This window comes from Dendronephthya gigantea, unplaced genomic scaffold (assembly GCF_004324835.1).
Source record: "Dendronephthya gigantea isolate DGI-Jeju-01 unplaced genomic scaffold, DenGig_1.0 000001F, whole genome shotgun sequence".
Lineage (NCBI taxonomy): Eukaryota > Metazoa > Cnidaria > Anthozoa > Malacalcyonacea > Nephtheidae > Dendronephthya > Dendronephthya gigantea.
The window spans coordinates 6,555,725-6,581,871 of NW_021163011.1; the positions used below are offsets into that span (position 1 = coordinate 6,555,725).

General features: G+C 35.7%; 5 protein-coding genes across 5 annotated transcripts; all 5 read left to right on the forward strand.

Moving 5' to 3' along the window:
- Window positions 1-158: 158 nt before the first annotated feature.
- On the forward strand, window positions 159-10,637 carry LOC114526938 (ubiquitin-like modifier-activating enzyme 1). The gene is given in 35 exon segments (XM_028548488.1): window positions 159-418; window positions 503-567; window positions 1,554-1,639; window positions 1,894-1,976; window positions 2,297-2,431; window positions 2,538-2,644; window positions 2,792-2,882; window positions 3,276-3,359; window positions 3,442-3,490; window positions 3,760-3,857; window positions 3,959-4,051; window positions 4,135-4,188; window positions 4,453-4,512; window positions 4,625-4,735; window positions 4,958-5,059; window positions 5,197-5,277; window positions 5,433-5,590; window positions 5,592-5,683; window positions 5,838-5,906; window positions 6,049-6,131; window positions 6,304-6,417; window positions 6,666-6,730; window positions 6,852-6,900; window positions 7,250-7,396; window positions 7,551-7,625; window positions 7,796-7,859; window positions 8,086-8,157; window positions 8,247-8,303; window positions 8,433-8,521; window positions 8,828-8,920; window positions 9,024-9,110; window positions 9,386-9,490; window positions 9,593-9,691; window positions 10,117-10,217; window positions 10,328-10,637. Coding segments are annotated over 35 exon segments (3,174 nt in total). The 5' UTR covers window positions 159-298; the 3' UTR covers window positions 10,464-10,637.
- Window positions 10,638-11,265: 628 nt separating this feature from the next.
- LOC114529006 (tumor suppressor candidate 2-like) lies at window positions 11,266-12,519 on the forward strand. Its single transcript, XM_028550730.1, has 3 exons — window positions 11,266-11,535; window positions 12,003-12,120; window positions 12,198-12,519. The coding sequence occupies exons 1-3, from the start codon at window positions 11,387-11,389 to the stop codon at window positions 12,261-12,263; spliced, it is 333 nt and encodes a 110-aa protein (XP_028406531.1). The 5' UTR covers window positions 11,266-11,386; the 3' UTR covers window positions 12,264-12,519.
- Window positions 12,520-13,043: 524 nt separating this feature from the next.
- On the forward strand, window positions 13,044-17,722 carry LOC114529494 (methylmalonic aciduria type A protein, mitochondrial-like). Its single transcript, XM_028551312.1, has 4 exons — window positions 13,044-13,698; window positions 14,081-14,400; window positions 14,904-16,333; window positions 17,029-17,722. Exons 1-3 carry the CDS (start codon window positions 13,224-13,226, stop codon window positions 15,189-15,191), a joined length of 1,083 nt encoding a protein of 360 aa, XP_028407113.1. The 5' UTR covers window positions 13,044-13,223; the 3' UTR covers window positions 15,192-16,333; window positions 17,029-17,722.
- On the forward strand, window positions 15,826-17,528 carry LOC114531156 (1-aminocyclopropane-1-carboxylate oxidase-like). The gene is made up of 2 exons (XM_028552817.1): window positions 15,826-16,333; window positions 17,029-17,528. The coding sequence occupies exons 1-2, from the start codon at window positions 15,826-15,828 to the stop codon at window positions 17,526-17,528; spliced, it is 1,008 nt and encodes a 335-aa protein (XP_028408618.1).
- A 734-nt stretch (window positions 17,723-18,456) lies between the features above and the next one.
- On the forward strand, window positions 18,457-25,756 carry LOC114523869 (histone deacetylase 11-like). Its single transcript, XM_028544927.1, has 14 exons — window positions 18,457-18,554; window positions 19,813-19,952; window positions 20,280-20,380; window positions 20,481-20,597; window positions 20,666-20,708; window positions 20,879-20,955; window positions 21,260-21,322; window positions 21,627-21,723; window positions 21,810-21,879; window positions 22,323-22,378; window positions 22,448-22,500; window positions 24,907-24,993; window positions 25,227-25,308; window positions 25,665-25,756. Exons 1-14 carry the CDS (start codon window positions 18,466-18,468, stop codon window positions 25,676-25,678), a joined length of 1,089 nt encoding a protein of 362 aa, XP_028400728.1. The 5' UTR covers window positions 18,457-18,465; the 3' UTR covers window positions 25,679-25,756.
- Window positions 25,757-26,147: the final 391 nt, after the last annotated feature.

The window sequence follows — 26,147 nt, forward strand, 5'->3', positions numbered from 1 at the left end:
ATCCCATTGAACAGTAGATTGAAGCACTGTGATAGAAACTTTACCAAGCTAAGTGCCTGCGTTGGACTACGTTCTGCGCGCGTGATGAACCCACTGATGAACCCCTGTCCCCGCGCGTTTAAATTACGTCATGGTCAATTCTGTGTACAGTGGCTTGAAACACGTTTATATTCAAGTACCGGTTGTTCCTGGCTTAAATTTCTTTATTTTTTGTAATAGTTACCAGTAGAAACGTTTATCATCAAAGTGTTAAAATAAATGTACTCTTCTGGTAGTCTATTCAATACATTTATGGTAGATGTCTGCAAATTCTGAGGAATTGACCTCTTCTCCTCCTGCAAAGAAAGCCAGAAGAGACAACGAAAGTAGTGAAGAAAACTCAATAAAATTGAATAATAACAATTTTAACAACCATACGGTGTGTTTATGTTTTACTTGTCTAATATTCTAGGATTTAAACATCAAGTCACTATGATAATACCCACGTTTATTACTTGTGTAGGACAGTGACATGGATACGTCAAAGAACCACTCACAAATTGACGAAAGTCTGTATTCAAGACAGCTGTAAGTTTGCACTTGTATATTCAAATACCTATTATAACATTTTGTTTTAATTTGAAAGATCAGGTATTCACATGTTCTTATTCACGAATATTTTTATGACATTCGGTAAAAGGAAAGTACAAGGTGCTTTCATTTTCAGAATATTAATGTATATTTGCTTAACCTATAATGCAATGGTGTGTACTTTATATGCATTTGCCACCCTTCTCCACCTAGAAAATTTTCAACACAATATAGGCCATGGGAAAACAATATTTTTTCGCTTTGTTGCATTAAGTTTTGCAATCATAATTTCCAACTTGTGCAATTACATTTGTTCCCAAAATTACTTAGCAACTAGATCTTACCACTTTGTTGGCAATGTGCCTTCTAAATTATTATAAAACAAGGTGAAGGGAAACACTGCAATTGTACGCACTTTTCTAAGTATTGTCCTTCCCAATGCTGCTGTGGTTATAAACAGCCATATGATTCATTTAGGGAGGTGAGGAGGTAGAAGAATGATTTCAGCAAAAATTTCCCAACTCTCATGCACAAATTGCTCAACTTATATCACTCCTTGCCTCCTTCTAGAAACCTATGCCAAATTATTTTGTCTGTTTGAAATTGGGGATCAGTGTTGAGACATTGAAGTGCCTGGCACTGGTGTCCAATTTTTTATAAACTGGTTTGGAAAATGTATTGACTTTGTTGAGAAGTTTACTTTTGAAGCTTAAGCATTTGCCTGAACATTGTCTTTTGACTACCTTTTAGGCATTTTTATGCCTAAAAACATTGACCAGTTTGCTACAGCTGGGTTCATCACATTAAATGCTTAACTGTGTTGATTTTAATTGAACATTACCCCCCAAGCTTGTGTGTGGATTTGCTTTGAGTGGAAATTAAAAACTCTATTATTTTGAATAATTTCTGTTAGTGTGGAGTTATATAAAGCACCACTTAAATTTGCCATATGTTGAAATGTGATTTTTTGTGTGTTTTCACAGCTATGTATTGGGTCATGAAGCTATGCAAAAGATGGCTCGATCTAATGTTTTTATCTCAGGCATGAGAGGGCTTGGGGTTGAAATAGGTAAATGCAAATTGTTTTCATTTTTATATGAAACATACATATAATTTATAATCATTTATAGTCAGTTGAATGAGATAAAGCCGTATGTACATACAAGAACCAAAGACAGTCTCTTCTTTAGCATTTAGTTTAATAGAGGGAATGGCCCACTACAAAAAAGTTTTTTTATCTTTGATTTTTCAATATACAATTAAAATCTAAACTACGACATTATTGTAAAATCCTGTAAATTTATTGATATTCATTTGGTTTAGCTAAAAATATTGTCCTTGGTGGAGTCAAATCTGTAACACTTCATGATACTGGTAATGTTAATATAGAAGACCTTTCATCTCAGGTAAACATCATTTAAATTATTTTTACTATAACATTAATTATTATTATACTACACAAATTTTAAACTGGTCAAAGATATGTGAACCTAAAGGTTGATCTTATGGCGTTTGAACCTTGGCCTTTATAATTGATTGTATTGATTAAATCCTTTGTCTTGCCAAACGGTTATGAATATTTTACAAGCAGTTTGGAACAATCATTCATTCTCTTCTAAATCTACCAACAACATGATATATATGCACCTTACGATATTGTAGAATCTACAAAATTTGTCTCTTGCATCCCAATTTGAATATCAGCTCATGATTTTGTAATTTCTAGTATTTTTTCCGTCCTGATGATGTTGGTAAAAACCGTGCACTTGTCACCCAACCTCATGTGTCTGAACTGAATAGTTATGTTCCTGTATCAACATGTACCAAGCAAATTACAAAGGAGTTACTCTTAAACTTCCAGGTTTGTAATAGATATGGATATACTTTACATTGCTATGAAGAAGATTGGTCGTGAACTTAATATTTCATTTTTCTGAAACTGTACTGATGTATTTGTTAATTTTAAGGTTGTTGTTCTGACAACGTCAGCTGCTGATGAACAAACATGGATTGGGGAATTTTGTCACAATGAGGGCATCAAATTTTTAATTGCAGACACAAGAGGTCTCTTTGGGTAGGATATAACCATTACTATTTGTAAAATAATTCATTTCAATAATTCAATTTATTTCTCTAAATGTTAAGATGTTGGGATAATTAATGACTTGAAAACAAATATGCACTTATTTGAATTATCCTCACTCTGCCTTATTATTTTTAGTCAAATCTTTTGTGATTTTGGCGAAAACTTCATTGTCACAGATACAAATGGAGAGCAAACAATTACAATAATGGTTTCTGCTATAACAAAGGTATACTTAATCGTAACTTTTTTTTATGATTTTTCTACTTCAGTTGATTGTTGATATACTGTTCTGAAATGAATTTAACATAACAAAAGAGCTCCTAGAAATATTTCTTTGAGAATTTGTTTTAAGCTTGGGTTAAACTAATCAACATTTAATCAGTAAACCCAGATACCATTTGTAGTGATAGTTAACTATTAAGTAAAGTATTGAAGTTAGTTATTAAGTGAAAGTTGGTTAAAGTTGGAATATTTGGTTGTAGTTAATGGCAAATTGAACCAGTTAAAATTGTGTATTTGTATTTCAACAGGATGTCAGATGTACAAAACAATTAAGTACATGAATAATTATGTACATATACGTAGTGTTGTTTCTTGATTTCATGTGTTCTAAAATTAGGGTGAAGAAAGCATTGTAACCTGCTTGGATGAACAAAGGCATGGATTTGAGAGTGGAGATTATGTTACATTCAAAGAAGTGCAGGTTTTTTGAAAAATATCATGACCTTAGCTTGGTTAAAACCTTGTGAATTTGAAATTGAATAACTATGTTTTGACATCATTAGGGCATGACAGAGTTAAACGATTGTGAACCAAGAAAAGTTAAAGTTTTGGGTAACTCCATCGTTCATTTTGATGTTTGTTTTCTATTGTTTGTTTGGTTGAAGTGATATCATGTGTGATAGCGTAACATTAGAAAATACTCAATAGAAGTTTCTTTCCATTGTAAAACATACTGCTGCTCCACCTAATCCTTAGTCCTTGTAGAAATAAAGAGTGTATGATATAAGATCTACATTGGATGAACAGCTGGTCTATAGTTACCCCCACCCCACTGAGGCTATCACAATTCAAACATCTTTATATTTAATTCTTTCTTTTAGGTCCTTATACATTTAGTATTGGAGACACAACAGGTCTCTCAGATTATACTGCTGGTGGTTATGCTGTACAATGCAAAATGCCAAAGACAGTGAACTTCGTAAGTATTATTATCATTGAGGGTTATGCGGAATAACGGATGTCGTTGTACAGTTTTTTAGTTCCTTTACTATACTTTACACGGTTATTTATCTGCTTTAGAAATCAATAAAGAAAGCACTTCACGATCCAGAATTTCTTATCACGGACTTTGCCAAATTTGAACGTCCAGCACAACTACATCTTGGTTTTCAGGTACTGTTATAACGTACATACTGTATCCTGTAGAAAAATCTTTACACTTTACCGTTCTGTAAAACTGATGACATTTCATTTAGGCTTTACATGAATTTATGAAAAGAAACTCATCACTTCCACGTTCCAGAAATCAGGTAAAAAAAACAACTCCAATGTAGATGCATGTAGATGCAAAAGTTTCGGTGTGGGGCAATTTGTTGTAATTGCAGTATAATCCTATATATAGCCAGATTAGTATAACAATTATAACTACAGTAACATGCAGTGATACAATTTTTTCAAATTTACTATGTTACCGTAAATCTGTGTATATGGTAACTACTGTAGTATCAATTAAACATAGTATCAATGGGTATAAAAACAAATAAAATTAATATTTAGTTTATTCATATTTTTAGGAGGATGGCAATAAACTAGTTGAGATCGCAAAAGAAATTAACGGGATTGCCTGTAGCAAGGTGGGGAAATTATTAAAACCTGGTATGGCGTCGTATTGGCGAGCTGAACACCAAGCTCGCGAGTCAACTAAGTTTACGACATAGGTGCTAAAAGAACTCCTCGTATTCTTAGGTTGATGAGATCGACGAGAAGTTATTGCGAGAATTATCTTACCAAGCCCGAGGAGATTTATGTCCCATGCAAGGCGTTATTGGAGGTATTGCTGCCCAGGAAGTCATGAAGGTAACTTGTTCTTACTACTTTAAAGGAGAGAATGTTCTCGAATAATATAGATTAAGATAATATTAATGGCGAAACTTGTCTGAAATGCAAGTCCTGCAACTTGTGTTCAAAACGTTTATTATGTTCTACACACGTACCGCATGAAAAAATTATCACCTTTTAGCCCGTCTGAACCCAGCCTCGTGGTTTTTTTTATGGAATATCTGTATATTTGTCGCGCAGGCTTGCAGTGGGAAGTTCCATCCCATTTTACAATGGTTTTATTTCGATGCATTGGAATGTCTTCCGGAAGAACAGGAAATTGCAGAAGAATCGTGCAAAGCAGTAAGATTTTTTGCCTCCTGGTTTTACAGCTTTCGATTGTGTTGAATTCAAAACGTATAATGGCTGGTATTGGTTCTTTGTTTCGAGTAAACTTGGCTTTGTATGCTGGCTGTGTATCTTATTTTACCTATTTTTAGGTTGGTTCTAGATACGATAATCAAGTTTGTGTCTTTGGCAAAGAGTTTCAAGAAAAAATAAGCACACAGAAATATTTTGTTGTAAGTGGATTTCATAGAGACAGGCTGAACATCATCATGTTGCCCCACACTAACTTGCATGGTTGTGACAATTCAACAACTTAGTGAAGCTTGCATCAGTTGCATGCATGGGTACATAACTTATCAACCAGAAAAACCTGTTTCTCTTTTGCTAGGTTGGTTCTGGAGCAATTGGTTGTGAGCTGTTAAAGAACTTCTCTATGATTGGTCTTGCATCAGATCCTCGAGGCAAGATATACGTCACAGATATGGATAGTATTGAAAGATCAAACCTTAATCGTCAGTTTCTATTTCGACCTGCTGATGTTCAAAAACAAGTCCGATGTAGCGGCTCGTGCTGTTAAGACCATGAACCCGGATGTTCATATCGTCTCGCATCAGAACAGAGTTGGCCCAGATACTGAAAATATCCTTTACAACAATGTACTTTGTAAACAAGGATCCTTGGCCACACATTGTTCCTGCTGTTCATTTGTTTATTTCTAGTTATCATTTTTGACCAGATTTCATCTTTTCTTCCCACCGATATGCAGATCGAAATATTTCTTAACTATTCTTAAAAATATATGATGATGATTTTTTTGAGAACCTAGATGGAGTTGCGAATGCTTTGGATAATATTGACGCCAGTAAGTTCGCGAACATAACGCGCGCGGGATAAATGATCTTTTTTACATATTTTTATCCGCACAATGAATGAAGACGTCCTTGTAGTGATGAGTCGACGAAGGACACAAGTGTAAAGATAAATGTGTCTGTTTACGTTTGTAGGAATGTACATGGATAGAAGGTGTGTTTATTACAGAAAACCGTTATTGGAGTCTGGGACATTGGGAACTAAAGGCAACATACAGGTAGAGTGTGCATAGGGCAATACTAATATTCACCCATATATATATAAAACCTTCGGCATAAAAATTCATGTAAGATGCAGAAGGGACCTAAAGTTTTTCTTTCCTCGCAGAAAGAATGTTTTTTGTGGATGTGAGTATATCTTAACCCTCACAAATATCCATTTATTTTAAGGTGGTTTTTCCATTCTTAACTGAGTCATACAGTTCGAGTCAAGATCCACCAGAGAAATCCATACCAATTTGCACATTGAAGAATTTCCCAAATGCCATAGAACATACGCTACAGGTATCATCATATCTCATGTGCATGTTAAATAATATACCTTACGGTGATTATACCTATAACTGTGTACCATCATGGTAATATCACGGAACAGGCTGTATACAGTGCATGTCAACTAAAGATAAATATGAAAAGTATGTCTGACTCCAGAGACAAAATTGCCAAAAATTTTTCTACATTAATCTGTCCGCCAAATACCAACTGTGACGTCATGTGCTAAGGGTCAATAAGGGTCAATAATTCCTTTTTAGTGGGCAAGGGATGCGTTTGAAGGTTTATTCACCCAAGCAGCAGAGAATATTTCGCAGTATCTAAGGTACAGTAGCTACTTGTTTTCATTCATATAGAACAACAAGTTATAAGACTGTGTAAATAACTGCTATTGATGATGTATTTTTTTAGTATTTCAGTATTTTTTTATTTTGATTTTTTTCTAGTGATCCTAAATTCATAGAACGTTTTGCGAAGCTACCAGGTGTTCAACAGGTTTGAAAAGTCCCAATGTTTGCATGCAGGGAATTTTATTGAGATCATATGACTGAGACAAGCTTAGGGGTTTTTCCTAAGAATTGGATTATGCCCTGTAATGGGCCACCAAAATCTTTCAAGAAAACCAGCCTGGTTTTAATCTTTCCTTGGCCGCGACAAAATACTGTATGATAAACAGTACAGTGCATTTTCACCCAACACAAAGCGGGATTAATCCACTCATCTTTATCACACGCGAGGCCACATACTCTACAGACCTTTATAGTGACCATTTTAGTTGTCTTAACTCTAAGTTACGTTCCAAAGTTTGAATTGCAATAAAACGTAGAATTTTTTTTCTATCAAGGTTGAAACTTTAGAAAATATTCAGAAAAATCTCGTGGACGAACTGCCAAAGAATTTCGCTGATTGTGTGAAGTGGGCAAGATTTTTATTTCAAGAAAATTATCATAATCAAATTGCACAACTTCTTCATAACTTCCCCCCAGATCAGGTTTGTTACATGTCGTATTGTTGGAGTATAAGTTGCAACTGTCTATATATAGCGTAATGTATTGCAGGGAACAGATACAAGTATACATAAACAAAATGGCAGTGGTATAATGTCGCTCTCATCTCCTCTGACGTTTTTCATATTTTCTGTTTAGACAACCAGCTCTGGTCAACCATTTTGGTCAGGTCCAAAACGATGTCCACATCCTTTAATATTTGATCCTTGCAACGTACGTTACATTTCGTTACTTACCCTTGGTATTTATCACTATAAGTGTTATATTCTTCCTGTTTTAAATTGTTCTAAAGTTGTGTTGAAATTTTAGATAAGCCTCTATCATAAAGCATGATGATTTAATAATGACTTTTCCATCCGGCTATTTCTCATTTATACTTGCAGGAAACGCACATGAATTTCATAACATCTGCTGCCAATCTGCGCGCTTTTGTCTATAATCTCAAAGGTCAGTACATATCAAACAACCTTTCTGAACAATTCCTTTTGATGATTACGTCACGAATACGTTTTGGGACCCTCGATCTCAACACCACATGCACAAAGGCAACTGGCTCATAATTCACGAAAGCGAGGCTCCCAGGTCAAATGACGATCAAATACCTAAATGGTCTATCTCACCAACTGATTTACTATTGTGTCTAGAATTTTATTAAATGTAATCGCCTTGATAGGTTCGGTGGACAGAAAGTTTATTCTGGAGATTTTAGAACAGATCACTGTTCCAACATTTAAACCTAAAACAGGTATGTTAGTCAAGTTGTGTATTTGTGCGTGAATTGTTGACTACTCCACCCTGCAGTTGTTGTTGAAATGTAATGTTGTGATTTTGTAGGAGTGAAAATACACGTGAGCGACCAGGAGGCTGAGGCTGCGACACAAGCGTCAGTAGGTAAACACAGCTGCATGATCCTTCCTGCATTGCAAAATTCATGTTAACATAATTATTAGACTGTGTTTAATCGTAAACGCCCTAATTCGCATGCACTTATGAATGATGTGTTGTTTTCATTCGATTTAGAACAAACTGAAGTCGATAAATTAATGTCCAAACTGCCCTCAGCCGAAGTATTGAGTGGAATAAAAATTTCAAATGTTGAATTTGAAAAGGTACGGCATATAGCAAGTTGTAACTTTTCTTTTACTGAAATTGCCATCTCAAGTTGAAACGAAGGACTGGCGATAGTGAAGGAGCTCGTCTTACAGAAAAACAACCACATAATGCGCGGCCAATCTTGCTATTAGCTATTATCAGTTTTCTAGTAAAATTTCGAAATGCATGACCATTCAATATACTGTGCAAGAATAGGGCGAAAATTCTGGACATTCGAATTCTACCCAATTTCCACTCACGAATTAACCATTACCAAAAGGTTGAGAGCAAAATAAGCGCTGACAGTTTTAAATATTACTTAGGATGATGATACCAACTTCCATATGGACTTCATTGTGGCATGTTCAAACCTCCGAGCTGAAAACTATGATATAGCTCCTGCAGATAGACACAAGGTAACAAATATTACCATGTTTTATTAACACTATATAAGGGCCTGTTTGGGTGTTTACATGGAGTTACTAAGATCATTCATTCATCGTTTGATTGTTCGTTTAGAGCAAATTAATCGCAGGTAAAATAATTCCAGCAATAGCGACAACAACTGCTGTTGTGTCTGGACTGGTATGCTTGGAACTATACAAGGTAAAGATTGGACTGAATTATAGTTCACATCATCTGGAGTACTTTAGCGTTTTAAGCATATGCCCTTCTTCTAGAAGAATAACATAAGTGGGGCAGACGAAATACATATAAATGTGCTTCTGCATGTGGACTGTGGTATATACGGAGATGGCATCGTGATAAACACGTAAAGAAACATCTTAGAATATAAAAAAAATAAACACCTTTGCACGTTCAATGTGGAACTGTATCCGTATTTGCTCGCATCTCATGATTGTTGGGCCGCCTCATTGCAGATAATTCAAGGAAGTAAGAAATTGGAGACGTTCAAAAATGGATTCATTAATTTAGCTTTGCCTTTCTTCGCATTTTCTGAACCAATCTCTGCACCTAAAAATAAAGTAAGAAGATTACCTTAATATATTTTATTTATTCAGATCTTTCCATTTCATAATTGATTATTAAACTTGACTTATTATTTCTTATGACCCATTTTATTTTAGTATAACGAGACAGAATTTAGCCTATGGGATCGGTTTGAATTAACGCTGAACGAAAAGGGAGAAGAACTTACCCTTCAAGAATTCATGGACTACTTTCAAGTAAGAAAACAAATCTGACTTATATTTTGACGTTTTGTGAAGTTGTCCGGCCTGTAGGTTGCTTTGTTTTCGTTGTTACACACTCTTATGTAATTGAGCCAAAATTTTGTCTTGCATAATCAGGGAATAGCAGGGAACAGCTTTTTCAAATTTCGGGTTAGACAAATCGGTTCAAGAAAAGTTCTCGATATTTATGGGTCTTAGTTGGAAAAGGTATTAGTGTCGAGACGTTGGGAAGTGTTCTTTTACGTTTTCGGCACGAACTGATTTATCTATCTTGCTCCTATTAACTAAGAAATGGGGTACCACTAGAATTATTAAACATGACGTTTCTGACGATCTTGAATGTGGTTCGTCGTGACTTCATTATTTACTGTATGTACTCGTAATTTAGTGATTGTGGATTTCTATTGCATTGATTATAGAATGAGCATAAGCTAGAAGTGTCCATGTTATCACAAGGCGTGTGTATGCTCTACTCGTTTTTTATGTCTCAATCTAAACTGAAGGAACGTCTACCTCTGACGTGAGTAATACTTTAAAGTTGAAGAGGGAGGGATTGCTTGCGTTTGATTGAGCTGAGCATTTATTTTTCATCCTTCTGACGCCAACGAATACCGTAATGTTGTTTTTTAGAATGACAGAACTTGTTGCAAAAGTATCTAAGAAGAAGATCAAGCCTCATGTTAAAGCCTTAGTTTTTGAATTATGCTGTAATGATGCTGATGGTGAAGATGTCGAAGTCCCTTATGTCCGATATAAGTTCCGATAAACATGCAACTTGTGAACACGAATGTGCTCATGACATGAAGCTAAAGCTGCATTGTATCACAAATATCTTAACTAGAACTGCATGTGCTCTTTAATTTAATATTAGTTGCTTCTTTATTAAGTTTTATGTATTAGCTAATGATATTTCCTATTCCTTTGAAATACAAATAATTGTCAAGTAGTTATCTTGTTTTAATAAGGGTGGGTTAATTAAGGCAGTATTTTTCCTCCACGTAATTGGCTTTACGACTCTCATAATTTCCATCCACTGTATTTCTTGCCATTTCCTTCATTTGTAGCTATCTGGTCCTGTCGATGTTGGAGATCACTATATAATCCAAAACAGTTTGGTTGTCTTGTAGCTATGCTTGTAGGTCACCCATCGTCATCCATTTCTCGCCTACATAACTTAGTAAGTCGTAGCGAATTAATAGATCAAACAAAAACCTAGTTCTCATTTGGTCGTTACCTGTCATTCGGTTGATGTAGACAATCGACAGTAGACTGGATTGATCTGGTCTTTGTGTGGTATGCAACGCATAGTGGTATAAACGTTTTTTGCCCGTATAGCAGAAATATGCTGACACTTTTACATCTGTCATAGAAGTTACAAGTAATATTAAATGAAAACTAGGCGTAAGTTATAAACTTCTCAACTGTCCTGCTGAATGCGGAAAGTCTGATGTTACACGAAGTGTGATTGGCTCGATAGTTTTGTTGAGCCAGTGATCCCTATTCGTGACAAACACGCGTGACAGTCTCGCACTATATTTGTCCCCAGGAAGCTGTCGTGTGTTTGTGGTGTGACGACATGGTATACAAAACATAAATTTTAAATTTTGAGTTGAGAGTCTACAGTATGTAAAAAGTCTTTAAGGTCAAATAATCTTTCAGTTTCGTCCTAATAACATTCGTTTTCTATGAATGGGATCGAAGGTATCAGGTCTATACCGTAAAATATGGGATTGGGGAGATTATGAAGAAGAATCCAGCGCTGTAAATGGGGCTGAGAACCGAATAAATAACCTCTTGAACAACTACAGAGGTTCAATTTTCGTTTTGAAACGAGTTAGGTAGGTATATTCTTAGTGATGACAATAAAATAACGTTCACATACATATAAAACCACGGCTGAGTTACCTTCTAAACTGGAACCGGAGGACTACCTGACATAGTCAATAGTTGGTTTATCCTTGGCATTCCTTGCCCATTGGCCCCTTTCTGTTTACATGTGTCAACAAAATTAAAAAATATTGTTGAAACTAAATCGAGTGGAACAATATTGTTCAGTGTTGATAAAAATTGTGAACAATATGGGCAGCAGGACATTTTCAATCCTGTTTATATCATAGGCAATGTCTTTCCTTCAGTAATTAAGATTGACAAATTAATTAAGAATGCCTTGCCCCTTCTACTTTTTTCAAAAGAAAGAAATCACAACAAAGTTTACAGATGAGGTTGCACACATAAATTGTCCCACTTTTTAATTATGTATACAAACTATAGAAGTTAACACAATTTTTCTTTTTTTTAAATTTAGTTCGATGTTTTTCAATGAAGATGGGGATTTAGCCCACGAATTTTATGAAGAAGTGAGGTCAAAAAAGAAGAAGCGATCAAAAATGAAGAGAGTTGATTGTAGTTTATTGCGACCAGAGGTTTGTTTGAGGAATGTTTGCCCATTGTTCAGTTTAATGTTGAAATGATCAACATGGCTTAAAATTTTTTTTGATAGGGAAAAGTTGACTTGCCCTTTCCAAAAATCCATCCAGATCTACCAATCATCATGTGTGAAGTTTAACAAAACAATCTGCAGAAACACACAAACTTGTCATGTGCCTGGTGTTCAGGATAATTTAGAGCAAAACAAATTAATTTATTTGTACCTGCTGTGCTGATAAATGAGTGTTTCTATTTCTTGTAATTATATTCATATCATGAAGTAAACATGTTACCCTCATTGGGTTCAACTATTGATTATGAAATAATATGTCTTTATGCAGTTTATTTTGTTTGCAAAAACAAACATCAGGGGAATGTGCTTCTTCCTGCTTCTCCATATTTCCCTCTAGGAAATCAAAATATTTTTCATTGTTAACATCACAGATACTTATGATTAGCTTAAAATAAAATTTTTAATTAATTATCAAATATGGATCACACTGGAAAACAAAATAGCTATCAGAGCTGAAAATAGCACAATAATTGGGGGGGGGTGTATGTTCATATAATTGGTTTAGCCTGACAGATTTTTGAAAATGCATATACATACAAAAGAAATCTGTTTGAAATCTGTTTGAAAAAGAAATTGGTCTTTAAAACATGGTCATAAATTTACCCTTAAATATTAAATGAGCTTTATTATTTAAAATTGAAATCAACTCATCTAGTGAAACATCACTGACATGTTTGAACAGTTGTGGAAATTTAGTGCAGGAGGTGGGAGGGCAGACCTACCCGAATTTTTAACATCATGCCATTACATGCCATGCTGTCATGGTGATGGGGGACAGGGGGGTGTCCCCAACCTTTTTAGGTTGTTTTGTAATAAATTTGCAAAAACCTTTCGTTATTAGATTAGTCTTGAAGAGTTTCTCGCTATTTATGATCATTGATCGTTTCAAATCTATCTAACGCTTCCCACAGACGATTCCCGGCTCTGAAACCTTTGTGACAAACTACCAAAGCTGATCTTTCTTGGCTGATCTTACATGAAGTTACAGCAATTGGAAAATTCTCGAGTCGAGAGGAGAAGGAACTGATGGGGCAATACATCATGTATAGATTTTTAAATAAATTTTATAGCTTCCCAAGAATTTCTCGGCATCTTTCAGGGACGTCAAAGGAGGACATTCAATATCTTGTTGATGGGGTTCTAGGCAGAGAACGTGCTAGACTAGCTGAAGCAATCACCCTCATAGAATCTTCTCATCCAAAGAAGAAGATTTTAGCTCAACATTTGTTAAGCGAAGTTTTAAATGTATGTCGACAGAATTTATTCCAGCCTCATTCATATCGCATTGGTATTTCAGGCTCACCTGGAGCAGGGAAGTCCACTTTTATTGAAGCTTTAGGGACAATATTGACTGACAGAGATCATAGGGTGGCAGTACTTGCTGTGGATCCATCATCTGTTACGACTGGTGGGTCATTACTAGGAGATAAAACACGAATGACAGAACTTAGTAGACATCCTAATGCTTATATTCGACCATCTCCATCAAGAGGTGCCTTAGGTAAGGTAAATTCCAGAGTACTTTAAAAGTGACTGTCAATGAATATTAACAGTTTTATATTCTGTCTGGAAATAACAGACATGGCTGCAATGTTCTAAACTGCTTCCCATCCTATAGCAGACCACCACAAGCAATTAGAGTAATCTGCAAAACAGCGGAGTCATCTGGTAGGGAAAAACATTGTAAAACATTGAACTAAAGGTGCATAGGACTCCTTGACTGCAGTTGATGAATATCAGATCTTAAGATCTAGAAGTATTGGCATTGAAAAGTTTAGATACAAGTCTGTGTCTCTTAATCACTGCATTTGTTGAATCCTTCTAGTCAATTTTCATAGTTAGATTTGTTATATAATACAATGAAGTTTTTCTTTTATATGTAGGTGGTGTGACTCGATGTACAAATGATGCTATAGTTCTATGTGAAGGAGCTGGTTATGATACGATCTTGGTTGAAACAGTTGGTGTAGGTCAATCAGAACTTGCCGTCTCAGAAATGGTAGATATGTTTATCTTGTTAGTCAGTCCTGCATCCGGAGATGAATTGCAAGGGATTAAACGTGGGATTATGGAGGTTGCAGATCTAATAATTATTACTAAAGATGATGGAGACTTGAAAGCAGCTGCCAGAAAAATGAAGGCCGAGTACATAAGTGCAAGTAAATTTTTACGGAGCAAGAAGTCTTTATTGTGGAAGCCTAAGGTATATATATTTCTTTTGTTAAATGCCATGCTTACTTTGCAAATGCTGCACAGGAATAGTTTGAATGGCCTTACTTTCCCACCACTCAACATTGGTATCATCGCTTTCCCTATGTTGTGTCAAGTGCATTAATTGAGAGGTCAATTCCCTGGTAACCCAAAGGTAACCATAAATGAAAGTTCTTAACACTACATAACACAAATTTTGTATAACTTGCATGTGATGCACAGTGCACAGTCTTCAAACATTCCTTGCATTGTTACAGTTGGAATTTTTTAAATGCAAGGTTCTAAAACATGAACTGTTTCACCTCATATCTGTTTCAAATTTTTAAAAACTTTATATTGCATGATACCAGTTGATTATGAGAAAATTGAAAGGGTAAACTGGGCCGAACACAGACCTTACTACATGTTTTTTTTGTGACGTATCAGATGGAGTATATTTATTATGCATCTTATAACTTCCGATTTTATGCCATTGTTCATTTGGAACTTTCTTAGATTCTCACCGCTTCATCAACAAAACGAGAAGGTATTAATGAAGCATGGAATCAGGTGGACGAATTTTTTAAAATTATGACTGAATCAGGGGAACTAAAAATGAGACGAAAAGAACAGCATGGACTTTGGATGTGGAGTTACATAAAATATGAAGTTCTGGAATTATTTAAGAAACATCCAGCTGTCAAAGAGAATGTCAGATATTATGAAGAGCAAGTTAAAATTGGAAACATTACACCAGGATTAGCTGCTGATGAATTATTGGGGCTGTTTTTACAATCACGCTGATTAAAGGAAGAAACAAACAAAATCTAATAAAGATTACCATATTACTTGAAATGACTCTCTTTTGTCTTGAATATGGGTGGAAAAGGTTTATTTGATGACCTAATGTTTAAAATGTGATGGCCCAGTTACAACTCTAGTCGTAGTCTCCTTACCAAAGGCAAAGCCCCTATTTTATATTAGGCAGTTGTTATACCACAGAGACACCTAACATGGTACTTCAGTAACAAAATGGTGGGTGTAGGATATCGCTGTAATATTGAAGAGTATAAAAGGCTCAGCCTTCATTAGCCTCTAAAAACAAGGACAGTTGAGCTGTAGAGCAGAGGCTGTAGAGGGAGCTATTCCCCTCCTCATAACATTTTATTTTGTGTCAAAGTGGAACTTATAACTTATTAATTATTAGCTAATCTATCTAGTGACTAATGAGTAGTGCCACTAGTGTATCTAATTAGCACATATAACACGGTATTTATTGGTTTATTAGGCCGTGTTATATGTGCTAATTAGATACAAACTTTCATTGAAGCGCATGCGTGCCTTCAGTGGTCTTAAAGAACACCGCAGATTTGGAATTTGGAACCGAACTTGACAACTTGTGGATAAAATTTTAGTTATTTTACCTATAAAGTAAAGGATGTCAAATGATGCGGTAAAAGTGGGAATACCGTTGATTGATTTGTCAGTTTTTCAAGGTGAAAACAATCAGAATGAATGCGTAAATACAACAAAATCTATTGCAGAAGCATGTAGAGATTACGGTTTCTTCTATGTTAAAAATCATGGCGTAAGTGAAGAAGTACAAATAAATTTATTTAACGCTTTGAAGAGCTTCTTCGCATTGCCTCTGAGAAAGAAAGAAGTGATAAAGTCGCAAGGAACACCAGGAATGGTGGGTTACTTTCAATTTCAAAGTGAAACAACAGCGTACTTAGTAAATGATGCTCCCGACTGGCGAGAAGGGTTGTACTCTTTCGGAGACGAACTTCCAGACACACACCAAAGCAAAGAGAAATTTCCCCTCGTTACCCAAAGAAATTTACTGCCTGAAGAACCTGGAGATTTCCAGGATGCTCTTGATGCATACCATAAAGAACTGAATGTATTGGGTTTCAAAATCGTGAATGCCCTCGCACAAGCCATGGGTAGGTACTGTAATGTTTAGATGCTTTAGCAGCTGTACTCTGTAGTAACAGAAGCTTTGCAGTAACTGAATATGAAATGCAAGTTCAGTGTTTGTGTTATGATTGTGTTTGTATTGACTTACTAAGTCAGGGAGATAGGTCAGGGAGATAGGGGTGATGAAGTCTGGAAAAAGCATGTATCAATTGTGAAATCCCAAAGGTCAGCAAAAGCCACTCCATGGTCTGTGACAAATCAGTGAGTAAAAGACCCCTTAGACTCAACCCTTATTGACTCTGCAAAATTTTGTAGTTAATTTAGCAGTTTTTTTGCTAATCCTTGTGACAGGGTGTGTGTCAAATAGCAATGGTCACCTTTTACTTATTTCTTATGCTTGGCCCACTTCTGAGTGCTTTGGGTCCCAGGTATTTTCCCTCCATTGCCCTTTCTAGCTATCACCAGGCTTGGAAATTTCCTGGCCCCTTCATAGCTCATCATATACTAATCATATCAACAGCTGATATAAGTGCCAGAGTTGTATTAACATAAAGGATAATTAATCAATAGTATTGAGTTCACATCAATGCAATTGCCTTGTGCAAATCTCATACACAGGGTCTTGCATAAAGCTAAATGTCTACAGTCTGGTTTACCTTTGCTGATAGTAAAATAATAATGTGTTATTCATGCTTTTTATTTTGTGATACTGACATTATAGGGTTAGAAGAAGAATTTTTTATTCAAAAATTTCATCCATATCCTACAACCACCATTGGAATGTACCATTACCTTCCTAGCACTAATCAACCTAATGAAATCTGCTGTGGTGAACATACAGATTATGGTATACTTACAATTCTAATGCAAGATGATGTTGGAGGTCTGGAGATAAGAGGTGAGGATGGTAAATGGATTCCAGCACCTCCCATTCCAGGGACATTTGTGGTCAATCTTGGAGATATGCTGGAGGTATGGACCAATGGTTCATTCAAAGCCACAATGCATCGAGTTAGGAAGTCAAAAACTGGAAGAGATCGTATTTCTGTAGCGTACTTCTTTGGGCCACAGTTGGAAACTGTTGTTAGCCCTCTTCAGATAAAGAATCCAATGATTCCATTTAAAGAAAGGGAACTGAACAGTAATATTGAATTACCAGTTGTATTTGGAGAGTTTTTGGAAAACAAATACAGAGGCACTTTCCCAGACCATGATTACTAAATACAATATGTCTGCAGATGTATTTTACCTGTCCAAATTTATTCTTAAGCACCACTTTTATCATCCTCTGCCAGGAGAACTATTAGGGGCTAGTGGTGTACTGCAGCTAATTGCCAAAATTTAGTAGATAATTTCTATATTAATAAAGTAAATACAAAGTGTAGACGGTGTTCACATTGCAATTGTTTTATATATTTATTTTAACAGCACATTGATAATTGACATCCCCAAAGAGATAATTTGTTGCTTCTGCTCTTCTTGCCTTTGTTTGAGGTTTGACTGATAAAGCACACAACACTATATTTGCGGCTTGTGAAACAGGAAAATTTTGCGATCATACAAGCTCATTTTGACAATTGGTTTATCTCTCTCTGATGGATTAAATAACCTATTTTTGTCCTGCTGGGTGGATTGTAAGCGTTGAACCCCAATGAAGATCTTCAGTGACACATCTTATTGGAAGCGGGAAATGTTCCCATTTTCAAGACTGCATGATGTTCTCCTTCTAAAAAAGTGTCCTTTCTTGATCATATGAAATGAAGACTATCCATGCTCTAAATTACGTTTCATTCTGTGACCGTCATGACGTCATCTGTGCTATATGGCATCCATACATATTACACCCATTGAATCATAATGAGGAAAGTAGGAAACCTATCGCGCATCCTGTGAGTAAGCGGAAAATTCAGTGCAAAATTCCTACTTCTGATCAACCGAAATACACTGGCCAGGTCTCTTTATAAATCGGTGTATCACACCATTGAAGGAGTGAGAACATTCCGTTTCGATTTGATATTTCCTTCAAACATTGGCGCCAATTGAACGGTAATTCAGGGGGACCATATATTCCAATGCACTTTCGATTGACGCCCATGCCTTCAAACAATCCCAAAATGCACTATAGTTAATTAGTAAAAGATATTAAGATTAGAATAATATGGCAGAAGGTCAGAGCACAATATCCAAGAATTGCAAAACTGAGAGGGCAGAATCACAATGTGCAGAAAAAGTTAAAAAAGTTCAGGGGTAATTACGAATGATACTATATATTTCGTTTTGAGTATGATAAGTATTATGTCAATAATTAAAACATCACTGGTTCAGGTACAATCGCGTAAGCAGAACTTCAGTCTGATAGCTTACCTCATACTTGTATGATTGTCAACGAGCGTTTTTCAATGATTGTTCGACACGGTCAGATCGATCAGATTGCTTATTGAGACCCATGAGGCTAGAATGTTTAGAAGGAAATTATAGCCAGATTTAACAATCATGTACAGACAGTACAGTGGCTTTTTAGTCACAGTGTTAGAACGATCTTATTTCCAGGAAACGTACTCGTGGCATATGTGAGGAGAATTTCTGAAAATATTAGGTTGGTCTACTTAGTAGGTAATAAACAAATGATACCATATGAATTTGATAGATATATTTCATTGCATTTATTAATTAATCCAAATTTTATAGGATAGAATTGTTATGTCAAAAGTCTACATTTGTCTTACTGTTGACACATGGTAAAGGCATGTCACTAGGCATTGCATTGTTTTGCTGTCAAAATCAAATAACAAAATAAAAATTAATTTGCTATGTTTAGGCCCTAAATCCAGGGATGGATTCACTTGGAAAATCAGAGTACTATTTGAGGCACCTAGGACCTCATAAGCAATTTTGAGCAGGAGGCCATTATTATTATTAAAGGGGTCTCCCTGACACAATTAAGTAAATTGTTTATCAAGGCCAAATCAGTAGTCTGATTTTGAAATAGTAGAAAAATAATATCTTTTTGTGCTTGACCTACAAGATCTTCCCTGTCTCCTATGGTTTTCCTATGACATTGAAGCAAAAAACGAGGACATATTTTAAACTATTTTTAAATATATTATCCTCATTTTTGGTTAAATGACTGCATTCTTAACTATATAGCTCCAAGTTTTTCGTAGACATACACAGTATCCTAATAAGATTTCTGACAAGCTGAATATTGCAGCAGAATTTGAACAGGAAGAATTTGAACGATTTGTGAAATTATAGCTTCGACAAAGGTTGCAGCTTACAGAATTAAGTAATATTTTTTGTCAATGTCTTACGACAACTTCATATTGGTCTTTAAAATATTTTAATCTTAAAGGATATTTACAATGACTACATACCAGTGTGCAGTGAAACTAGTATGTGTTCCTGCTGAAAAGGGAAACAGCAAATATAAAACCAATTCACACAAGTTCAGTAGAATTAGGACACTGTAAGTTCTCAATGCTAGTAGTATGTAATTGCCTTATAGAAATGATTTGTACAAAGATCTAAATTCATCTCAGTGGCCCATAGTTTACAGTCCAGATTATAACATCAGCTTTTTTGGCCTACAAAAACTTCATCCATTTGACTCAGGAAAATGGGGCAGAGCTGTCGCATTTTTAGTAGGTAGGCACATGCAAATAAAATGAACTATGATATTATTGATATATAGCAGGTAATAGGCAATACCTGCAGGGGCGTAACTGGAATGATAATTGGGGGGAGGGGTGAATATTCATACATCCAGTTCTGCCTGACATATTTCTATTGTAAGCTATGGCACTTACAAACAATCGGCTGTCACTTAGAATTGAATATATGAATATTCACTCCCTCCCAGTTATTGTTCTAGTTATGCTACTGACTATCTGTTGCCGCACCCTGCCAAATTCGTAGATAAATCTTGATTTTGATCAAGCACATTTATATATCTCTTTGATATTGATTTATCAGAGAGTGGTATACTGAAGAATCAAAATTTTATAAGCCCTGTTGAAGCTAGTGAGGAAAATTTGCTGGAAGTTCACACAAAGGAATACCTTGATAGTCTGAAGGTACCCATTCATCTTTTTTGATTTGTGAACCGTAATTCCTTCAAATCATTTTGAAACTCGATAGTTGACGTCTGCCTGACGCCCGTCTTCTGTTTTTAAGTGGTCCTGGAAAGTTGCCACCGTTACAGAAGTACCTCCAGTTGCTCTCTTGCCAAACTTTATTGTCCAAAGAGTTATGTTAAAACCACTTCGGTTGCAAACGGGTGGAACTATTTTGGTATGTGTCAATAACTCTATATCGTTATTTTCTGGTTCATCATTTAGCAATAGTTTTGTCTTATATAGGCTGGCAAACTGGCCATTGATAAAGGATGGGCAATAAATATTGGTAGGTTTTTTTAAGTTCATTTACAGAAACTACTTTTCCAGAAGTTGTCACGCCTAATCCATTTTTCAGAATTGTTATAAGAACTTGTGAGAACGGAAATCGTGCGGTGTAAGATAAGCTGTTATACGACGTTAGAAAGTGTACATAATACAATATTCTGCATTTCCTAGGAGGAGGTTTTCATCATTGTCGAAGTGACGAAGGTGGAGGATTCTGCGCTTATGCTGACATCACTTTATCAATTCACGTAAGTTACATTTCTGCAACATAATTGCATGCTTTGAAAATTATTTCAACTTCCTCGCAGCGGAATTGTGCAATAAGAGTTCCCTTTGATTGCTGATCATACTTTTGAAGAAATTTTACGTGTCCAAAACAAGCCAGTTCTATTGCTTGTATTAGCTATTTGATTTCATAATTTTCCTGTGTGATGACGTGACTTGTATAAATATTGTCTCAAAGCTATTTCGTACATGTGTTTTGTTTTGAGGCGTGTCTCCAAAGTCTTGTCCCTATCACTGGTCCCTATCAATGATAAAATCTATTTTTAGTTTTTATTCAAGAGTTTTCAAGCGATTTCAAAAGCTATGATAATAGACCTTGATGCTCACCAGGTATGTTACTTTGTTTAAAACAAATTACATCACGGAACTCTTGTGAGATAACATTACAATTTTACTAACATTGGGAGACATATATGGAGCATAATTAACAACCACGGATTTAAACAGCAAATAGTAGCTCAATGAACACCACAGAGCTAATAAGGGTTGTGGTACAGTTAATGTTGAAAATCATAAAAAATTGCTATTATAAGGCTTTAGCTTCCATTCCGATATGAGGTCCTTTTTATAGAGGACTATAATATTCACGGTTATGGTTTAATTTGGTTAATTAGTGCATCTATATTTTGGGTAGGGCAATGGCCATGAACGAGATTTTATAGATAATCCTGATGTTTATATCATGGATGTATACAATTTTGGAATATATCCTCGGGACATTTATGCAAAAAGTAGGTAGAAATGAACATGTACATTGTCTGGCCGATCATATTTCATTATTATTAATAAAATTTATAGTCTACTCAATTTCATGTAGGAGCGATTCGGAGAAAAGTTGAGTTAAGACATGAAACTGATGACGCTACGTATCTTCCCCTCGTTGAACGGTAAATACAGCAAATTATCCTACCTTTCTGTACAGAAATGTGCGCAACAAAAATGATACTCTTGGTTAGGCCAATTTGATAGAATAGAATAGAGCGCGGACTAGAAGGGGGCACTCAGCGGTACAACGTGGCCTAGTTTGTTTTCTTTGTGCAAAAGTATGGAAAAAACTGTCCAGAAGGCGAAGCAGCCAACCAGTACAGTGTGAATGCTTATTGCTAGAAAATGCGATTGACAGGTTAGAAAGTTTGCAGACAACATCTAGTCTAAACTAAAGGCCAAGACAAAGGAAACAAGGGGCAAGTGTGCACCAGTAAACACGGCCAATTATTCTGCTAATCTATCCTCGGTCCACCGGGATCACCTTCCAAATATATCATATATATTTGGATGAAAAGAAGAAATTTTCGTAATAAATATTAACGCTTTATTAATCTCTTTATAGTAACGTAAACGAGGCTCTGAGTGAATTTCATCCTGATATCATCATTTACAACGCAGGTACTCGTTTAATCTTGCAAAGAAATTCTGTAGGTAATTGAAACTACGAATCGATATATTTGTTTCTAGGAACTGATATTCTCGAGGGTGATCCTCTTGGAAACTTAGCAGTAACTGAGCAGGTAATGAAATTAAGCAACAAGACGCCCACTCTGGCGTTAGCTTGCGATGCGAATTCTAGGCTGTAGTTACGAACAATATAGCTACGATAGCACCACAATTAGATTGTACTAAGGGTTCGATTACATGGTGCAATTACAGAAGTAGCTGTTGATGTATGGAAATGAGAAATATTGATTCAAAAATGCTGTTTTTCATTTATATTACGTTCTTAGTTTTCATACACCAACAGCCTCTGCGGAGTCGAAATGTCCGCCCAGGCTTAAGGCGGATTTCCACTTACAGCGAAATCGTTCGCTAGCGAAATATTTGCATATTTTCTTTTGAATTTTAACAGCATAAATAAATTAGTGCGACTTGACTGTTTTCAATTCAAAAGAAAATATGCAAATATTTCGCTAGCGAACGATTTCGCTGTAAGTGGAAAATCGCCTTTAGATTGCACCGAGTGCTAAAATAATATTTCGCGCTAATAGACCGCAAGTAGTATTAAATATGTCATGCATGATGATTTATTTGTACGTGGATAATTATATTTAGCTACCAACACCAGATCAGTGACAAACACTAATTATAATCACCCGAAAAAGGAGTTTTAGTCATGAACTACCGTAGTTGTACAGCATACCTTCAGGTTTTGGCGAACAATCTCACCAATAGACCAGATTCACTGTAAATAAACCTTGATTTTGTTGTATGCCAACAAATATATTTGGCCAGCGCGAGTTACAAACTATAGTAATTGTGACGTTACCTTATAGGAAGTTACTTCGTGTGGAGAGTATATACCGCTTCTATTATAGTAATGAGCCCGTTGAACAAACGGCAAACAGCTTCACGATCATAATATATACACTAAGCATATATCGAAATATGTTCACAAGTTTTGGCGTTCAAAAGGCTTAATAAACTTTGAATAGTTATTGCTGTTTTACACATAGTCTAACTGGTGTTAATACGTGGTATACGTGGCCATGCAGTTTTACGATGCTATAAACGTCAATGTAGAGATTCTAATGCCAACGCACATTATTTCCTCTAATGTACCATCACATGCATGCGTAAACAAACGTATCCCACTCCCATAATCCATGCCAAAGATGACAGTTATGTTAATAAATAGAGGAAGTCACACTACTTCACTGAGCTTCAGTGACTTCAGTGATGCTTGTTTTTAAATGATGTATTATACTATACTCTGAATTTAATACACAAAAATACCATGAACTCCAGCAAATACTAGGAATTACTGTACAAATAAATGGTATATAAATATAGAAAGGACTCCGATTGAAGGTCTTTGGTCTGTACAATAAACAACACTATAAACATCAATTGTATTCAGTGCCTAAGCAGAATCTATTCAGTTGTATCGGTTTAACTTTTCCGAGACAAGTTATGCTACAAACTGAATATGAGAATTATAGATCCAAAATTTTACTTTATTCTTCAGCTTTTTTGCAATTAAAATTTTGGACCCCTGTAGTGTTTTTTGACCGAGTGCTATGACCAAGTCTATACAAATAGCACAGCAACTAAATAAGGTAAAGGTACAGAACCAAACAACAACAAATCATGTGAATGCGGATAGAGGCACGCGTTTCAACCAACTTTGGTCATGTCGTCAATGCTCGCTGGCTGAAAGGACATCCGACCAGATAACTGTAAGCCTCCGAACAGACAATTCTATCCATTGTTTGCAAAATGTAAAATCGTGTCGTACAGGGAGCATAGACGTTAGTCTATAGTTAACAAAAAGCCTTTTAAAACGAAGTCCAGTGCAAACGCTTGATGTTTTACAACGACGCATGCGCTCTGTATTACACGCACGCTTGCTAAATGTCTCCCACAAGCTACCCGAAACACAATAGTCACGGTAATATATACGAAGGCGTTACGTATATCTGATGAAAGAATGATGAAAGATCATTAGCGTCGTGTTTTGACTGTGACGGAAGCTACGAAAAACTCCGAAAAACTGACGACTGTATGGTGTGATACTAAATATCCGGGGGGGGGAGGTCAAACAGCTAAAAGATGTAAGACTTTTGGCTGAATAATAATCAGTCGCTTGAATAATAATGAGTTGCTGAATAATAATTATACCCCGTGGCCGAGCGGAGGTCTACTATCTAGAACCCAAAAAATAAAAACAAAAAAAAAAAAAAATGCCCATTTTAAAGCTTGCTATGCTACGCATCGCAAGCAATTACAGTACTATAGAAGTATTTGGAGACGTGGCCACAAGGACGGGTGGGAGTAAGCGATGTATTAATACCCTCCAATAATTCACAGTGTGTAGTTCAAGTTGGTAAAAGTGAATTGTTCTTCGGGCAAAGTAAATTCGCCAAAATTTCAAATATGCAACACATATTGGTATATTGATTGAAGCAAAGTTAACATTTCAGGGTATTATACAAAGGGATGAAATTGTGTTCAAATCAGCCAGAGAAGGTGGTATACCAATTTTTATGGTCACATCTGGCGGGTATCAGGTACGTGACAGTATAGAGTATGGAGGTTATGGGCCTTGGTCATCTGCTACTGGACACAGATATATACATAACGTTTACATAACTCCTACAATGATTTACGTCGTAGAACTTTTCAGCCTCGAACACAAGGCCATATCCCACCCCGTGGTTTTGAATGTGAAACGTCGCCTTCCGTAAATAGACCACATGCACCAAAGCCGTATTTCAAATAACTTTTTCTTCCTTTTCTCCAGAAACGAACTGCAAAAGTGATAGCAAATTCAATTTTAAATCTGCACTCGAAAGGCCTAATTACTTCCAGTTATCCTGAGCTCCGTAAGTATACATAATCATGGTGAAGAGTGAAACTTATTGCATGGAAGTGTCTGCATTTTAGCCATGCATGGTAGTTAATTAATTGTATTAAGAATTATTTAAACAAGTACTAACTAAATAACATCCAAGATTACTTTAGCATAATTGCGTAGTAATTGGTTATTGTCTAGCATAATTCAAGTTCACTTCTTGATTATCGCATGGATACGCAATCATATATATAGCACTTAGAACAAAAGGTCTTTAGTGAATAAATGCTTTGAATTCGAAAGGCAAAGCAACTGAAATCTAGCTATCTTAAAATTACTGTTGTGCAGTGTAAAGTTTAATTTTTGTACGTTGAACTGTGTTTATAGAATCTGTTCTGTGACCATAACGAGATCGACCTATGGGAATCAGACGTGTAAGGCAAGTACAGTACGATTACGTGGTGTGTGATACTGTATAGATGCTACTACTCATAAAAGTCAGCAAAAGACCGTGATATATTTGGTTTCCAATTTTTATTTAATATTAACAACCAATTTAAGACTTATTATATACTGCCATATACATCGATGATCGAATCTATTGTATTGTTGGACACGTTATTTTTGACTGAAATATAGAAATCTGGTGTTACATGGTCTGTTAGGTAAGTTAGCAAGTTAATTCACTAGCTGTATCGCCTGATCAGTTAAGATGTCAATTTCGCGCTGATATCCTATCCATATTGGCGTGGTATTACCCGGTGACAGGATCAACATATGATACAAGAAGCACTAGAGTAGTTTAACCCGTGTGAAATAACCATAAATTGTATGTAGTTTCAATACTGCACGTATTATGAAATCACCAGT

Bases quoted from the DNA above. Each gene is read 5' to 3' on its own strand.
- LOC114529006 (XM_028550730.1), top strand. From the start codon at position 11,387: ATGGGATCGAAGGTATCAGGTCTATACCGTAAAATATGGGATTGGGGA. The intron at 11,536-12,002 runs GTAGGTATATTC...TTTTAAATTTAG, and splicing joins TTCGTTTTGAAACGAGTTAG to TTCGATGTTTTTCAATGAAG. The intron at 12,121-12,197 runs GTTTGTTTGAGG...TTTTTTTGATAG, and splicing joins GTAGTTTATTGCGACCAGAG to GGAAAAGTTGACTTGCCCTT.
- LOC114529494 (XM_028551312.1), top strand. From the start codon at position 13,224: ATGGGGCAATACATCATGTATAGATTTTTAAATAAATTTTATAGCTTC. The intron at 13,699-14,080 runs GTAAGGTAAATT...TTTTATATGTAG, and splicing joins TCCATCAAGAGGTGCCTTAG to GTGGTGTGACTCGATGTACA. The intron at 14,401-14,903 runs GTATATATATTT...GAACTTTCTTAG, and splicing joins CTTTATTGTGGAAGCCTAAG to ATTCTCACCGCTTCATCAAC.
- LOC114531156 (XM_028552817.1), top strand. From the start codon at position 15,826: ATGTCAAATGATGCGGTAAAAGTGGGAATACCGTTGATTGATTTGTCA. The intron at 16,334-17,028 runs GTAGGTACTGTA...CTGACATTATAG, and splicing joins TGCCCTCGCACAAGCCATGG to GGTTAGAAGAAGAATTTTTT.
- LOC114523869 (XM_028544927.1), top strand. From the start codon at position 18,466: ATGGCAGAAGGTCAGAGCACAATATCCAAGAATTGCAAAACTGAGAGG. The intron at 18,555-19,812 runs GTAATTACGAAT...ATTGCCTTATAG, and splicing joins AAAGTTAAAAAAGTTCAGGG to AAATGATTTGTACAAAGATC. The intron at 21,724-21,809 runs GTAGGTAGAAAT...AATTTCATGTAG, and splicing joins TCGGGACATTTATGCAAAAA to GAGCGATTCGGAGAAAAGTT.